At 44.0% G+C, this 18,011-nt stretch overlaps 1 protein-coding gene across 3 annotated transcripts in view; it reads right to left on the bottom strand.

The window, feature by feature from the left end:
* LOC133235090 (zinc finger protein 621-like) overlaps positions 1-18,011 on the bottom strand; it is a 39,492-nt gene that overhangs the window by 7,126 nt on the left and 14,355 nt on the right. The window contains exons 1-2 of one of the 3 annotated variants that reach the window (XM_061396034.1): positions 5,911-6,312; positions 5,363-5,446 (exon numbers count right to left, since the gene is read on the bottom strand). In XM_061396034.1, coding sequence (XP_061252018.1) covers positions 5,363-5,386 — 24 coding nt within the window. In that variant the 5' untranslated portion in view covers positions 5,387-5,446; positions 5,911-6,312. Of the gene's footprint in view, positions 1-5,362; positions 5,448-5,910; positions 6,313-18,011 lie in introns of those variants that run through there. The other 2 variants (XM_061396033.1, XM_061396035.1) reach the window with 2 other exon arrangements.

Below are 18,011 nucleotides of genomic sequence, written 5' to 3'. Positions count from 1 at the left end.
ATAGATACTTGAATATGTATAACTGAATTGCTGTGCTGTATACCTGAAACTAACACATTGTTAATCAACTATACTACAATATGAAATAAAAATTTTTTAAAAAAAACACTCCCAATATTTCACAAATTTATTTTCATTCCTTCTTACCATATTAGAAAGCCAGCTCTCTTGAAGGAAACCTGCAGCCTGCCTATTCTGGCCTCTTCTCTGAACCACACATCTTCAAAGAAGGCTGGCTGTGTGCTGTCTCCGAGCACGGGCACATCCCCTGCCCTGCGTCTTGAGCTTCATCCCACTTGAGAAAGTTCACCCCTCTCTGTCTCCCCAGGCCATCATCCCAAGAGCGACATGAACTCATATTCATAGACTAGACCCTAGGCACCAGGCTCTTGGGTGGGTACTTCTAAATCTTGTCTGTCATTTACTCTTAACAACACAATGTGAAGTCAGAGTTATTTACCCCTCTTTTTCAAAGAATGAAACTAAAGTTCAGAAAAATTCACTACTTTGCCCAAAATCACACAACCAGGAAGTGACAGAGCTGGGACTTCAACCCAAACTCGTCAAACAGCAAACCCGGGCTCCTCCCACATAGCGAGCTGCCTCCAGCACAGGCTTCATGAACTTCTCCAAACACACAGCCAACCCCTGAACCTCCTCCTAACCTGGTGTCGCCCCTGTCTGGAGAAGATCTTTTCACATCCACAACTTCCAAAATCAACAGTCAATCCATCTTTATCAGGCTACCTCCAGGCAACACGAGGCCCCTCCCCCAATCTAGACTGAGGGATCAGCTATTTCAGAACAGCACACATCACCCTAGAAGCCAGAGCCTCTGCATCTTCTGAGACACAAGAACAGTCTCTAACGGCATCCACTGGCTACTCTCTTTGCTTCTATGGACAGACTGCACGATGCAGACCACAGAGGCTGCACTCCCAACCTGGAAGGGGTTTCCTGACTTCTGTACCTTCTCACCTTGATGACCCCACAGATGATTCTACCTCCTGGGATTCTCACTACCCTATGCAGTCAGCATTCTTTTCAGCCAATGAAAATGAAAACACCTACCCACTGGGGCTCAGCTAAGCCCCTAATTCTCTGAGTGCACCAATCTCTCCCGGCAGCCCCAGAGCAGCCTGTGCACTGGAGACAGCACAGGGGACAGGGAGAAGGGGACACTCTCACAACGGCTGCTGGAGGAGGCAGGGAAGAAACACATCCCCAGGACAAACGCTGCAACTGCTCCTAGCTACTCTCCTCGCTCTACACCCAGGCCGTTACGAGGGGGTCCTTTCCAAACCAGAACTACGGAATTCAAAAGGAGAGAGTGAAAGAAAAAGAACATAAAAGAACAAATTTAGCAGTTTCTCAAAGGAGAGCTGACCCTTAAACTGGGCACTGACAAAGTCCACAGGGCCCCTGGAATACTTGAGCCCCAATCCAAACATCAGATAGAACCATGATGTCCTGTGAGTAATCATGGATTCAGCAACAAGGCATTAAGGGATTCTGAGGCCACAGCCTGGTAGGAAAACCGAATTCACTCTGCTTCCCGGAAGTCAAGTCTCACTCCCTCACATCTCCAGAGCTGCTTCAGTCTTCCCCACCCAGTACCATCTTCCTTGACAGGCTGTTCTTCCCACCTGCTTTCAAATATTCCCAGGCATCATGAGTCCAAAAAAATTCCCATTATTAAAGGGGAACTTGGGCTTCCCTGGTGGTCTAGTTTTTAAGAATCTGCCTTGCAATACAGGGGACACTGGTTCGATCCCTGGTCTGGGAAGATTCCACATGCCATGGATTCTTCGGCTGCTACTGAAGCCTGCGTGCCTAGAGACCGTGCTCCACGACAAGAGAAGCTGCTGCAACACAGAAGCCCTCAAACCGCAACTAGAGAGTAGTCCCACTCACAGCTAGAGAAAGCACGGCGACAACAAAGATCCCGTGCGACCAAATTAAGGGAAACACGTTTTCTTAAATAAAGGGGAACTCGCTATTTTAAGACAGTTAGGCTATTGATATAATTTTCTTCCTCCTGTGGATGGTCCCTGTGTACCTGCACCTTACTTTTCTCCACTCTATTTTTTCATCATCTAACAAATTACACTTTTATCGTGTATCTCCCTCTCACCAGAATGTAAGCCATGAGGCAAGGATTCTGCTTTCCTCATTATTGCTTTCCTAGTGCACAGCAGGTTTTCCTAGTAGCTTTCCCTAGTGCTTGGCAGTAGGTAAAAGCTAGTAGTAGCTTTTCCTAATGTCTGGCAGATCCAAGGTGATTAATACGAATTTGGGGAAAGAATTAATTTCAAAAATGGTTCAATCACAAATAGAATTTTTACATTTATGAAGGAGGTCAGAAAAGAACAGCAAATACCACTTTCACAGTGAAATGCCAGGGCACATCCATTAAAGCTGATGGCTGATAATTTACCATGCGCTGAGGTTCTATTTTTGGTAAAAGACTGGATAAGCAGCATAAATATAGCTAATGAAGTAACATAAATATCTTTGTTTGCAGATGAAATGGCTATTTGCCTAAAAAATATCTAAGACCCAAGAAAATAAATGAAAAACATTTAAAACTGACAAGATAATTCATTAAGTTAGCCAGATATAGGATACATGAACCAAAATGATTAGCTTTACTAAGTATCAATATGAACGATTAAAAGACAAAATGGGAGAAAATAAGGTGCCATTCATATGAAAAATGCTAAGAGTAGACCCAACAAAAACCTGCAAAACCAAGATGAAGAAAACTAAATGATTATTAAATAAAATAGGAACTGAATAAATTAGAATATGCAGTGTTTCTACATGGGAAGAATCAAACTTGTAAAGAAGCCAATTATCCCCAATTTTGCCTATGATTCCAATAAAATCAACTTCTCCACCAAAAAAAATCAATGGGATTAATGCAGACGCTGGGGCTCATTTAAAGTCATCTGAGAAAAGTAAGTGTGAGAGACTACCTGAGAAGGTTTTGAAGAAAACACATTTTGAAAGAAAAGATGGGAGGGAATCAAACCCTACCTGAAAAGGACAATATTTCGAGGAAATGAGAATATAAGCCATAGATAGTGAGAAAACATATAAAGAGAAATACATAATAAAGGACTATTATCCCAAGTACACAAAGAACTCTAAAAACTCAACAGAAAAATGAAGAACCTGATTAAAAAATGGGCAAAAGACCCGAACAGAAATCTCACCAAAGACATTATACAGACAACAAACAGGTATACAAAAAGATACTCTACAGCATATGTGTTCAGGGAAATGCAAATTAAAACAATGAGATACCACAACACACCTAGTAGAATGACCAAAATCCGGAAACACTGACACCACCAAACACTGGTGAGGATGTGGAGCAACACGAACTCTCATTCACTGCTGGTGAAAATACAAACTGCTGCAGTCACTTTGGAAGACAGTTTAACAGCTCCTTACAACACTAGAATAAACACATTCTAACCATATGATCCAGCAATCAGACTCCTTGCTATCTTCCCAATGAGCTAAAAACTTATGTCCACACAAAAACAAGCACAAGGATGCTTACAGTAGTTTTATTCATAATTGCCAATCCTTGGAAGCAACCAAATGGGCCTTCAGTAGGTGAATAAACTGTGGTACAGTCAATGGAATATTATACAGTGCTTTAAAAAGCTATCAAGCCATGAAAAGTCACATAGGAACCTGAAATGAATACTACTAAGTGAATGAAACCAACATGAAAAGGTATGATACCAACTACACAGTATTGTGGAAAAAGCAAAAAGATTGACAGTTGCCAGGAAGGGAGGGCAGGACACAGGATTTTTAGAGCCTGTGAAAAGACACTGTATGATATGATAATAGTAAATGCACATCATTATACACATGTAACCCACAGAATGTACAACACCAAGAATGAACCCTAGTTGAAGCTATGGACTCTGGGTGACTATGATATGTCAATGTAGGTTCATCAATTGAACTAATGTACCACTCTGATAATGGGCTATGCATGTATGGGGCCAAAAAGCATATGGGGACTCTGTGCTATTTGTTTAATTATACTATGAACCTAAAAGTTCTCTAAAAAAAAAAAAAAGAAGAAGAAGAAGTCTACTAAGAAAAGAAAAGGGAGGGAGCAGAGAGAGCAATACTTAATCTCTTACCTGGATTGTAATATCCTCCAAAATGACTCACATTCTTTTGCAACCAACTCACCACTATAGGCCAAAAATCTTTTTAATATATAAATCCATTCCTTTCACATGCCCTGCTTAAAATCCTTTAGCATCTTCCTACTGAACTCAGAAGTGAGACCAGAGTCTTCACAGTGACCTCCGAGATACTAGCTGTGCCTCGTTGTCCCACCTCACAGTGAACTAGTTCCTCTAACCTTTACTTGTCTCTAGAATACACCCAGCTTTCTCCCCTACCTCAGGGCTGATGCATTTGCTATGCTCAGCTTTGGCTCTCTCTCCAGTAGTTCTCCAGCCTATTTTTACTTCTTTCATGAGGTCTCAAGCTCATGTGACCAGTTCCATGAGGGCTTCCCTGACGACCACCTTCAAAGGGAGCTTCTTTGAGGCTTCTCAAATTTGAGAGGGTGCATAAGAATCACCCACAGAACTTGCTACAACAGATTCCTGACACGACCTACCCTCCTCCCCAGGATGATTATTGATCTAGGGTGGCACCTAGCAACTAGTGATTTTAATGAGCACCCAAGTGATCCTGAAGCGGCCCACCTGTGGCCCTCACTGTTAGGAAGCACGGTACTTGAGCAACAGGTACTTATGATATCAACTTACTTGTTTTTGGTAAAAGTACCCTCCATGAGAAAGGAGAACTTGTCTGCATTATTCAGACTAGCACTACGTGCCTAGTCTGAAAATACATATGGAAAGAACAATGCAGGTCTCTCTGGGATACATCTGGTATTTGTGGAGGAATCTCTTCAATTGAGAATTTTTCTCAAGCGGTTTCTCACCTAGTAACCTTATTTTTTTTGCTAATCCCATATTCCTAATTTATCCCCCACCCCCAACGTGTTTCCCTCTAGATAAGGTTGTTTTCTATATCTGTGCACACAACTTTTATTTGTACAACATGATCTGGATTTTCACTTTCTGAGGGAATTTCTTGACGTGAGTCCCCCCTTTTTTACTTAAACCTGTATGTCCAAACTCTTCACACTACACACAAGACTCTTACCTCCCCCACCACGTATTTACAACCTTAGCCCTGGGGATGGACTCAAGGGGGAAACCACAGCCTCACCAACTTAGGCCTTTTAGGTCCCTTCCTAATGACCTGATAACTAATGTGACTTTTAAGACTCAAATGAAGGTAGGCTCACCTGAGGCCAAGTGGTTTGGAGCATGGCTGATGTCCCCTGGCTCTGTGCACTCTTCCCGGTTTGGAAAAGCAAGAACCTTAAAAGCTAAGACAAGAAGAGCCATGAGCGCAATGGTCCCTTTTCTACATCACCAACAACCGCCCACAGTCTTCCATCTCATTTCCAGCATTGGCAGGAGTCTCTACCAGCCCTCCACTGGCTGATCGCTCCCACCTCCTCATGAATTGCTGTAGCTGGTATTCGGGACAATCCACCACCTGCCTCCTCTGCCCAAGAGCGCTCCTGGGACCATTCACACCGAGTGGACCGAGACACACATGACGAATTCGGCCCCTACAGTGCTGGGTCTGAACAAATTAAAAAACCTAAAAAAGTGCTTATGGGGACCACGTCACTGACTCCCAAAAGTGCCTATGGAGGAGACAAAGATAACTGGATTTGGACTGAGTGAAATATTCATGGTCACATTAGCTATCAGGTGACGGGAGACCCCAAGAGGCTCTCCACCCAAGCAAGCAGGAGACCCCAAACATCAGAAACTTCAGTACCGGCCACAGGGGGCTGTTAGGCCAACTTCTTTTAGACAAAAAAAGGATCACGCCTCGGTGGGCAAGGGACTGGACCAGGACTCTAGAGGCCTGCAGCCACCTCGGCGGCTTCTGTGAGGCCGAGACGCCGGGGCATCCGGTCAGAGGGAGGCGAGTTCAGGGGCAGCGTGCTGACGAGGCGCTAAGGAAAACGAGGAAGCCGGCGCCTAACGGGACTGGCAAGAAGAGCTAGCCAGAATTTACCCTCTTTCCCTCATAACCCCTAGAAACGGTCCTCTCAAAGATCATGCAGAACCCAGCGCAGGTGTTCACCATCCCTCTAGGCCGCCCATCTCGGTGGTTCCGGCGGCGCGACCTCACGTAACCCGAAGGGGCTGGGCTTCGGACAGGCGCTTGCCCGTGACGTCATTGGTGGGCGCGGTAACACAGAACTAGGGGCTGGTCTCTCCGCCCTTGTGCTCCAGCCGCTCAGGGGGCTAGAGGTTGGGTGTCGCGGCACCCCTTAATCTACTCATATCTCGGCCTCTGGGCCCAGGTATGTGCTGTGTGCTAAGTCGCTTCAGTAGTGTCCGACTCTGCGACCCCATGGCTCCTCTGTCCATGGAATTTCCCAGGTAAGAATACTGGAGTAGCCATTTCCTCCTCCGGGGGATCGTCCAGACCCAAGAATCGAACCCGCGACTCCTGCATTTGCAGGCGAATTCACCACTGGCCCACCTGGGAATCCGGTGCAAGCGGCTGAATGGTTCCAGTCCTGAGGATTTCCCAGGAGGTGTACACTACTTGTAGTTGCCATTCCAGATAACAGGGACATTGCTCCAGATGTGCCCACGCGGCCTGGGCCCTGTGTCTACACCGCTGTGGGAGAATCGGAAATGGGAAGAGTAGTGCCCACTATTTCAGTGGCCAAATGTGTACGGGTTGAGAACGTCAACCAGCTAGTTCCAGAAACCTGGCTGAACCACTCACTAACTGGGTTTGCCTGTTTCATTGTCTGTTATATGGGTATGATGGGGGTACCCCCCACAAAGGGCTGCTGAAGTTTAATAATTAAATGAATTCACAGATTGGTACAGTGTTTACGGTGGTGTCTGGCACGAAATAAGTGCTTGTGAGTCTGTTCTGTTTTGTAACTGTGTTGTTTTTAGAGATACAAGTCCTGCTGGGACTCGAATCTGTAACACAGTTTAGGAAACAGCCATTAGCATTTATTCTTAGAGCCCCTTCCCACCATGTATCTGTATGTATGTTCCAGGCCCAACTTGGAGAAATTCAGCATCTCTGTCCAGAAAGGTTTTAATTACAAAGGCATTTTCAATTCGTGCAACTACATGACAGAGGGCCAGGATAGTAACTGAACTAGGAATGGCTTCTCTCCTGTGGCCGCAGGTACTGTGGTGTCCAGGGACTTCTCCTTTGCTGTTTCAGATGCCCTATGATGGAACCTTTAGCGCTCAGTTGCTCAGTCATGTCTGACTCTTTGCGACCCCATGTACTGTAGCCTGCCAGGCTCCTCTGTCCATGGGATTTTCTAGGCAAGAATACTGGAGTGGGTTGCTGTTTCCTCCTCCAGGGAATCTTCGCAACCCAGGGATCAAACCCATGTCTCTTATGTCTCCTGCATTGGCAGGCAGATTCTTTACTGTTGCCACCTAGGAAGCCCTATGATGGAGGCCTTTCACACACTGTATACTCAGATTCTCCTGCAATTAAGCATCTGCTTCACATTGCTCCAGCCCAGCTCCCTTTTGTAATTACACATATAAATAGATACTGAAACCAAACAGAAACAGCTAGATGGCAACAGCAATCCAAAAGGAAAAACTAATAAATTTGTTGCAATCAATTCATATTCATTGTTGTGTTGCACTAGTCACTTAAACGGTCTTTGTATAATAACTAAGATTTATGAGACCTTAATATGTGCTAGAAACTATGCTAAGGCTTTATAAGCATCATTGCTTTTCATCTTCATTTCTTAGGTAAGTACTGTTACGTTCCTCGTTTTACAAGTGAGAATACTGAACCTAAAGAAGTTTAGATGTAATAAGAGGCCACAGAGCTAGGAAAGCTTATTAACCAACATCTGTACAGTTTCTCCTGGGAGCTGAAAAGCACTTTAAATACCATGGAAACATTACAGAGAATCCCTGCCTCAACAGCCCACTGCCTCTGCTGCACTACTCAGCCCTCCTGTGTTTCCCCAGCAATTGTCTGAACTGCCTGATGTCATGGTATTTGCAGTCCTCCTCCTGTCCCCCCTAGATTCATGCTCTACTCATCTACTATCCCAACAGCGTCTTCCAAAATCTTCTAAATTCTACGGCCCCCAAAGACAGGTGTGAGTAAGTGGCACAGGAGACCTACCTGTTGGTAGACTTTGACTTTAGAAACTGATGTGGGTTTCTAGCCCCCAGAAAATTGTACTGACAGGTGCTTCCACTTCATGCAATTACACGGATCTTCTGAAAATCATGTCCTCTCTGTAGACAAAGGTATCTCCCGCTGGGATAATCTCATCTCACCTCAAACCACGTTTCCTCAAGCACACCCCCACCTGGGTGGACACACATCCATGCCTGCCATAACTGCTTGTCAAAGGGGAAGCCAAGTCAGGCCAGAGTCTGGCACTGACTTCTCAGAGCGCTCGTCTAAGAAAAGCTGTCAGGAAGCTAGCATTCCTGAAGCCCCACTGTGTGCCGTGTTCTTCACAATCATGACCTTAGCCTGCCAGCAACTCTCCAAGGTAGTTAGCTCTTACCCTCTTTGTACACATAAGGGAACTAAGGCTCAGGGCTTTCGGTGACTTGCCTCTGGTCATGCAGCTGGTAAGCAGTAGGAATTGGATTTGAACCCAGATATATTTGACTCAAAAACCTCTATGCTGTGGTAGATATATTTCCTCATCTTCCTCACATCAGTCTCTCCCCAGAGAAGAACTGTGGCTCCACTGGTGCCTGGCTATTTCCCTTTTCTCTCCCTTCTCTCCCCTTCTTCCCTTCACCCCTCCACCCCCACTGCTGCTGCTGCTAAGTTGCTTCAGTCGTGTGCGACCCCATAGACGGCAGCCCACCAGGCTCTGCTGCCCCTGGGATTCTCCAGGCAAGAACACTGGAGTGGGTTCCACCCCCACTAGTGAGTTTTAATGTTGGAACGTGGGGATTGAGAGGTTCTAGATATGGGGAGTCAAGCCCATCATTCCCTCGTTCATCCCACTGTGGGTTTGGGAGGCCATGTGATTATTTTTCAGATGACACCCGTGTTCTCTGCAGAGGCACAGATCGAAAAGAATTCATAAGAGGGTTTTCAGAGCATGTGTTTGTGATGTGTTTGGTTGTATGCACAGCGTGCAGAATTTATGAGCATTTAGAAATCAGTGCCCATTGCAAAGCACCTTCAGTGCTTCTCCCAGATGCCAGTTCCCTGTGATGCCAAGGTGCCTCTGCCAAATCAGAGGACGTTTAGAGCAAACACTCTGTGGAATATCTGCAGAATAATGTGATAGGAAGAGGAGCAGCCCAGCCTCTGCCGCTGAACGCAGAGTCTAGCTTGCCTGCTGTACCCTCTCTTCCTCTCCTTTTCCGAGTCTGGCTACTGAGATCTTTCTTGTGTGCGCTCAGGGATCCTGGAGGATGAGTCAGGCCCATGTGTCAGTGGTGCCATTGGTACAAAACTCAGAATATCCAAGACACACAGAGCCTCCCAATTTTAAGACTTGAGTATAAATCCTCCTAGGTTCAGTGGGATTTCCCTGGTGGTCCAGTGGTTAAAACGCTGGGTTTCCAATGCACAGGGGGTGGGTTCAGTCCTTGAAAGGGAACTAAGATCCTACATGCCACACAGCCAAAAATAAGTAACCAAATTCTAGTAGGTTCAATGAGACAAAATGGCTCAATGTATTCTTATGGCTGCACCATCTCTTTTATTGGGTTTGGCCTGAATGGAACCTGCCTTGGAACCCAGGACAGTTTCTGAAAACAAATAGTGCTTAGGGAAGGTCTAAATCTTTGAGGCGTATAACTACAAAGAGCCTCTAAAGGTTTGTGGCAGGGTGAAAAGGCTTCTCTTACATCAGTCCTACTCTCTCACCACCCCATTCAACCCACCAGGAGAAACCCTGGGAATTACAGAACACTTATCTGGCACTGAGACCACACATTGTCAGTTAATTCCAGAAATCTCCAGAGTGCAACACGGAACAAGAAGGGATGGAATCCTAAGAACAGAGTTATAAGAGACAAGAAATGAAGGCAGCATTTTGTTTATGTAAGGAATAGTCATCTGTTTGTGTAAAACTGCAGGAAATGAATTCTCACCATGGTGAAGCATATTTGTTCTTAAACTGCCTTAGAAGGAAACAAGCAAAAATGCAGGCTGAAGCCCTTCCTTTGCTAACATTCTGTATTAGAGAAACAGAACGAACAGGGTGTGTGTGTACAGAGAGTCTAAGAAATAAGCTCATGCAGGGACTTCCCTAGCGGCCCAGTGTATAACCATGTGCCTGCCAATGCAGGGGACACAGGTTCAATCCCTGGTCTGGAAGATTTCACATGCTGCAGAGCAACTAAGCCTTTGCACCACAATTTCAGAAGTCCATCCTCAACCTGGAGCCCATGCTTCACAACAAGAGAAGCCACTGCAGTGAGAGCCCTCTCATAACAAAGAGTAGCCCCCATTAGCCACAACTAGCAACAAAGACGCAGTGCAGCCCAAAATAAATAAATATAAACTGCATCTTAAAAAAGTTGTAAAGAAATGAGCTCATGCATATGTGTGTGTGTGAAAGTTGCTCAGTCGTGTCTGATTCTTTGCAGCCCCATGGACTATACAGTCCGTGGAATTCTCTAGGCCAGAATACTGGAGTGGGTAGCTGTTCCCTTCTCCAGGGGTCTTCCCAACCCAGGGATTGAACCCAGGTGTCCCACATTGCAGGCGGATTCTTTACCAGCTGAGCTACCAGGGAAGCCAATGGAATATTACACAGCCACTGAAAGGAATGAAATAAGGTCATTTGTAGATATGTGGATGAACCTAGAGTCACTCATACAGAGTGAAGTAAGTCGGAAAGAGAAAAACAAATATTGCATATTATTGCTTTTATGTGGAATCTAAAAACATGGTACAGATTAACTTATTTTCAAGGCAGGGATAGAGATGCAGACGTAGAGAATAGACATTTGGACATGGGGCGGGAGTGAGGGGGGTGACTGAGATGAATTGAGAGATTAGGATTGACATATATATACACTACCATGTGTTAAATAAATAGCTAGTGGGAACTTGCTATTAATATAAAGCACAGGAAGCTCATCTCGGTGCTCTGTGATGACCTAAACGGGTGGGGTGGAATATGTGTATACGTATGGCTGATTCACGTCACTGTACAGCAGAAACTAACACAACGTTGTAAAGCAACTATATTCCAATAATAAAAAGAAAGAAAGAAATTGGTGCATGCAATTGTGGAGGCTTGGAAAGTCCAGAATCTGCAGGGCGGGCCCACAGCTGAAGACCCAGGGAAGAGCTGCGGTCTGAGTCCAGACGTGGTCAGCTGATAGGAATCCCTCTCCCCAGGCGCTCCGCCTTCTTCTCGTCAGCTCAACATTGCTACTGCCGTCTTCTGCCCTACCGCATGGTTCAGCAGACGAGACCATGTTCCCATCTCTGACAGAGCCAAGGGACCTGGTAGAAGCAAAAGTCCTTACTGACAGCGAGCAGATGTCTGAGACTAGAGCGCTGGGGGTGGGTCGTCAGGGGATGAAGCACCCCAAGAACAACAGGACACATGGCTCTAAGGGGGACATAGCCCCCCAGAAACCTAGCAGTGAGGGCACCTGCGTGAGTGGCATCTGGACAAAGAGCACATCACCCAGTACACGCTATGCTCTACATTTATGGGATCACACTCTGTGTATGGCTCTATAACCATACAGTCAAAAATCATCTGGATCAGTTGACAGCTAACCAACCCTCAGACATGTGAGTGAGCCCAGCTAACGTCAGCACAGCCACCCAGCCAACCACCCCAGAGGCAGGGCAACAAATGCTCAGTGTGATAGAGGCCACTGCGGCTCTGTGACTGTGATGCTCATGATGCCGCATTTTCTGGCAACAAACTGTTACACCTACTTTCCAAGTCAAGGGATGGGCTGACAGATCGAACACTGACAGGGAAAGGCAGGTCCTATAATCCAGTGAGAGGCAGAGTGGAGTTTGTATTAAACTAGGAACCACACGCCCATCTAACGTGAACAGCTGGACTCAGTCCCAGCCAGTCACCCCAGCTGGAAATGTTGATTTGGTGCAGCTACATTAACTTTTTAAGAAAGGAGATTAAGGTTTCTGTGAAATGTATTATTTTATATGTTACCAATACATTGTATTTTCCTCCAAAAGTTGGGCAATAATAACAGAAATGCAAATTATACTGATATTTCTTACCTTTCCAAAAGATTAGCAAAAATAAAAAAGCTCAAAAGTACACTCTTGAAACTAACTTCCAAAGTTAATGAAACTTTGGAAGAACCAGTACCTTTACATATTGCTAGAAGGAATACAGGGGTTTCCCAGGTGGCTCAGTGGGTAAGCAATCTGCCTGCAATGCAGGAGACACCAGTTTGATTCCTGGGTCAGGAAAATCCCCTGGAGGAGGGCATGGCAACCCATGCCAGTGTTTTTGCCTGGAGAATCCCAGAGACAGAGGAGCCTGGTGGACTACAGTCCCTAGGGTGGCAAAGAGTCGAGACAAAGTGACCGAACACACAGGCTTGCACACAGAATGCAAATGGAATAACCTGTACGGAAGAGAATTTGAAGATATTTAGCAAAATTATATATTCTTTTACCCTTTGATTCAGTAATCATACTTCTTGTAATCTATTTCAAATATATACTGGCAAATAAAAAAGAGATATATGGAGCTTCCCTAGTGGCTCAGAGGTAAAGAATCCGCCTGCCAATGCAGGGGACATGGGTTTGATCCCTGGTCCAGGAGGATCCCACATCCCAAGGAACATCTAAGCCTGTGCACCACAGCTACTGACCCAGTGCTCTAGAGCCGTGAGCTGCAATTACTGAAGCCCATGGTCCCTAGAGCCCATGCTCTGCAACAAGAGAAACCACTGCAATGAGAAGTCTGGACACCATAACTAAAGAGTAGCGCCTGCTCACTGCAACTAGAGAAAGCCCACGCACAGCAACAAAGAGCCAGCGCAGCCATAAATAAATCTTAAAAAATCACACTGCAGTCATAGATAAATCTTTCTTTAAAAAGAGAGAGGTGTACAAGGACACTCTATAAAAGCTAAGCCATAAAACAACTAAAATGCCACAATCTGGGACTGGCTGAATAAATTATGCACATCCTTATGACAGAGTAGTATATAACTATATTGTAATAATGAGTATCTCCATCTACTATGGAGTAATTTCCAAGATACATTGTTAAAGTGATTTTAAGTGCATAAAAATGTGTATACTACTATTTCTATAATAAAGGATATAAATATATACAGATTTAATTCTCTTTTTCCATGGACAAATAAACCACAAAAAGGTTTTAAGGGTTCTCTATAGGATAAAGAAAGGTATAGAGCGTATGAGACAAGGATAGATACAAACTAGACTTGCATATATTTTGGTTTCTATGTATGTCTTTGATACTGTGTGATTCAATTTTAAAATATTAATCCCAAAATATAAAAAAATAAATGAACCTAACTGTGTATCCATTTTGGTAGCAAAACTACACAAAGAGAAGCTATAAGAATCTGTGCTCCCCTAGTGGGATGCATCCTAAGTACAAAAAGGACTGTAGATGGTACCGATGAACCTATCTGCAGGCCAGCAGTGGAGACACAGACGGAGAACAGAATTGTGGACACAGTGGGGGAGGAGGGACGGATTGAGAGAGCAGCACGGAAACATATACATGAACGTATGTAAAACAGAGCCAGGGGGAATTTGTTGTATGACACAGAGAGCTCACATCAGGTGCTCTGTGACAACCTAGAAGGATGGGGTGGGTGGGAGGCGGGAGGAAGGTTCAAGAGAGAGGGGACATATGTATGCCTGTGGCTGATCATGTTGATGTGTGGCAGAGACCAATACAATATTGTAAAGCAGCTATCCGCCAACTTTAAAAAACAGCAACAGAGTAACTTTTCAGTAATGATATTACTGTGGTTCTGCTATTTTAGACTTGTCATTTGGGTAATGCAATGTCAGATAAAACTACTGAAAAATTACATGATATTTTATCATTCATGTTGTTTTTGAGAACGAAGATTCTGGCTGTGGGAAGAAGGAAATACAAGTATTAGAAGAACTGAGTAAAAATCATATAATCCAGAACCTTAAAAGGAAGCATAGGTTCAAATTTATGATGTTATTTCATGATTGATTAGATAGCTAGCTAGATAGGTAGACAGATACATAGACAGACAGGTACTTCCTGTTCCCCAGTTCTGTCCACTGGAAACTGACAGTGCTGATCGCATGAGCACCCGTAGCAGGCTCTCTATGGGCCATTTCTCATGAAAAGGAACCAGTGCTGCCTGGACAAATAGAACTCCCAGTGGCCAAAGATGGGACAGTCTGAGCATGGGTAATAATAATAGTAAAGATAAGTAATAAAATGAATCATGATAATCTTTGCAAATGAATTCAAACGTCAGCTATGATTAAATCCATGGATTCATAAAGATGCTTTAATAAGACAGTTGGGAAAACGTGAATTGTGATGGCTACTCCATAATGTTAAGGAATCTAGGAGCAAAAATGGTAATTGAAGCTACGTTTTTAAAATAATTCTTATATTTAAAAGATGCATACAGCCAATTCTTAATATTCACAGGTTCTATATTTGTGGATTTCTATACTCAGAAAATTCATTAGTAACCCCAAAATCAATACCCTGGGTGTTTTTGTGGTCATTCACAGACGTGTGAAGAATGGCAAAAGCCTTGAGTCACCCACTCTGCATATTCCTAGATGAGGTTGATCAAGGGGACTCTGCCTTCATTCATCCTTTAGGCTATACACAAATGCCTTTTCTGTAGTTTTATTTAATGTCACTCTGTTCACACTTTTGTGCCACTTTTTGTTAGTAATTTCACCACTTAGGATGGCTCATTGCATTTATGTCCTGAAATGCAATCCAGTGTTCCTAAAAGCAAGAAGGCTGTGATGCGCCTTATGGAGAAAATACATCTGTTAGATAAACTTAATTCAGGCATGAGTTATGATACTGTTGGCCATGAGTTCAGTATTAATGAATCAATGATGTATATGAAATAACTTGTCTCTAAAATAAAACACACATAAAATAAGGTCATGTTTTTATTAGCTGATGAAACTATGGCCAGAGTCTCACAGAAACCTACTCCTGTATTTCCCCTGAGAGAAGGGTTCTTCTATATTTACTAATTCAGTGTTCACAGTGACTTTATGGAACTTAACTACCACAGATCACTTCATGGCAAACAGATGGGGGAAAAATGCAAACAGTGACAGACTTTATTTTCTTGGGCTCCAGAATCATTGTGGATAGTGACTGCAGCCATGAAATTAAAAGACATTTGCTCCTTGGAAGAAAAACTATGACAAACCTAGACAGGGTATTAAAAAGCAGAGACATCACTTTGCCAACAAAGGTCCATACAGTCAAAGCTATGGCTTTTCCAGTAGTCATGTATGGATGTGAGAGCTGGACTATATAGAAAGCTGAGCACCAAAGAATTGATGTATTTGAACTGTGGTGTTGGATAAAACTCTTGAGAGTCCCTTGGACAGCAAGGAGATCCAACCAGTCCATCCTAAAGGAAATCAGTCCTGAACAGTCATTGGAAGGACTGAAGCTGAAGCTGAAACTCCAATACTTTGACCACCTGATGGGAAGAACTGACTCATTTGAAAAGACCCTGATGCTGGGAAAGATTGAAGGCGGGAGAAGGGGACGACAGAGGATGAGATGGTTGGATGGCATCACTGACTCAATGGACATGAGTTTGAGTAGACTCCAGGAGTTGGTGATGGACAGGGAGGCCTGATGTGCTGCAGTCCATGGGGTCACAAAGAGTCAGACACGACTGAGCAACTGAACTGAACTGATACTCTCCCAATAAGATGGACCAATGAGCATATTTAACCTGAGCTATGGACCTCCAGTTGTCTATATACCAGCAGTGGCCTTGCCAGACAGAGCCATCCATGGGCTCTTTGCTGAGAGCCAGGCCTTAACCTTCAAATATGTGGCCTCATTTACCCATGTGAAGTACCTCCAAGAGGAAATACAAGTTTATCTCAATTCTTCACCCACTAAATTTTGCCCAAGAAATTAAAAGGAACTACTAATGATACAAAGAGGTTTCCCAGGAGGCTTGGTGATAAAGAACCCACCTGCACCACAGGAGACTCAGGAGACTCGGGTTCGATCTCTGGATTGGGAAGACTCCCGGAGGAGGAAATGGCAACTCACTCCTATTCTTGCCTGGAGAATTCCATGGATAGAGGAGCCTGGTGGGCTACAGTCCATGGGGTTGCAAAGAGTTGAACACAACTCAGCACAGCACAGCAGTGATATAATTATCTTATCATTATAAAAATCTTTTTAAATAGGCATTTGCTATTAATATACCACTTGGGGGCCCTCCTGCATTGAATGGTATTGAGGACTGTCTCTAAAAAACAGCCTTTCAATTCGGGTCGGCTGGTGTTCCCTGAAGGTCTCTGCCAGCTTGTTTCTCAATGTCTCCATAACGTACCTGGGTTTCAAAGTAGGTAGAAAGTCAAATGAGGAGGACATTAACTAGACGGGGAGAAGATGCAGTGTAGGCTTTGTGCTTTTCTGGTTGGGACGGAAACCCAGAAGGAAGACAGTTGTGCTGTCTTCCACAGCACAGCTCCCCCTGATGAGGAGCACCACAGAGAAGGTGCTGTGAATGGGGCTCACAAGATGACTCAGGAGCTCTGAACACCACATCCAGAAATGACAGTGCCTAAAGGCCACTTGCTATGTAAAGTGGACTCCTTGAAACCTGAGAAGCCTTCCCTAGTGTGTCATCAGCTAGAACCACAGCACACTGCCATGCCCTGGCTGGTAAAAAGAGGGGTGTAAGCCCAGCATGATCAGCTTGGACCAAGCAGCATTTCCCCTTTGGGGATGCCCCTGCTACACATGGCCAGTGGAAGGAGGGAAATGCTGAACAAAATCCAGAAGAGGAACAAATGGATTGGCTGTTTCGTGGGCAAACGACAGCAGCTGCCACGTACGTTTACATTGCTCTTCACAGGGTTGTTTTTAGAATCTGTTGAGTTCTGATGGTGATCATTGAGGATGTAATTTTTACATCTCACTATACTCCATTGTTTTCCCAATATATCACAAATTTTGACTATAAAAATGCAGTCTTTACTTATCATGACTAAATATCATTACCTGATAAGTCATGGTGTGTTTTATGATTATCTTTTCTTTCTTTCTTAAATTTTTGGCTTTTCCTGTACTTCATAGTTCCCTGGATTTTTTTTGTTTTGAAATTTGCTTTGTTTTGTATTGCCCCTTATTTTTTTTTCCCAAATTCTCCTACAGATTTGTGAAACAATAATTTTATGAACACTCAAACACTTCCCAGTAATCTATCAGTCCCCATTTGTTTTTTTTTTGTTTTTTTTTTCAGATCTATCTCCCGGCATGCTTCATCCTTCTGTTCCAGTCTGGACTGATTACTGTTGCCTTCTTGGGGCTTCCTTTTCTCCTTCTCCTGTGCTGGATTTCCAATTTCCTAGATCATCTGTAGTTTTTTTCTACATTGCTTCCTTATTTTTCTGAAGCACATCTTGTAACATGATGGTTAAACTATTTGGTCCTTGGATGTCTGAAAACACGTTTATATTACTTTCTTTATATTTCTAACTTATAGAATAGTTCTAAGAATAAGAATAGTTACATGAAACTTGTGTTACCTTTTATGCACATTGACCTGTTACTAGCATTTTGTTCCATATTCTTTAATATCTGCTTTTTCTTTTTCTGTCTCTCCTCTTTCTCTCTCATGGATGGATGGAGGGAGGGAGGGAGGGAGGGGTAGATGGATGGAGAG

Source organism: Bos javanicus, chromosome 22, assembly GCF_032452875.1.
Source record: "Bos javanicus breed banteng chromosome 22, ARS-OSU_banteng_1.0, whole genome shotgun sequence".
Lineage (NCBI taxonomy): Eukaryota > Metazoa > Chordata > Mammalia > Artiodactyla > Bovidae > Bos > Bos javanicus.
Note: the sequence above shows the minus strand (reverse complement) of the source record. Positions and strands in the feature narration are given on the sequence as shown.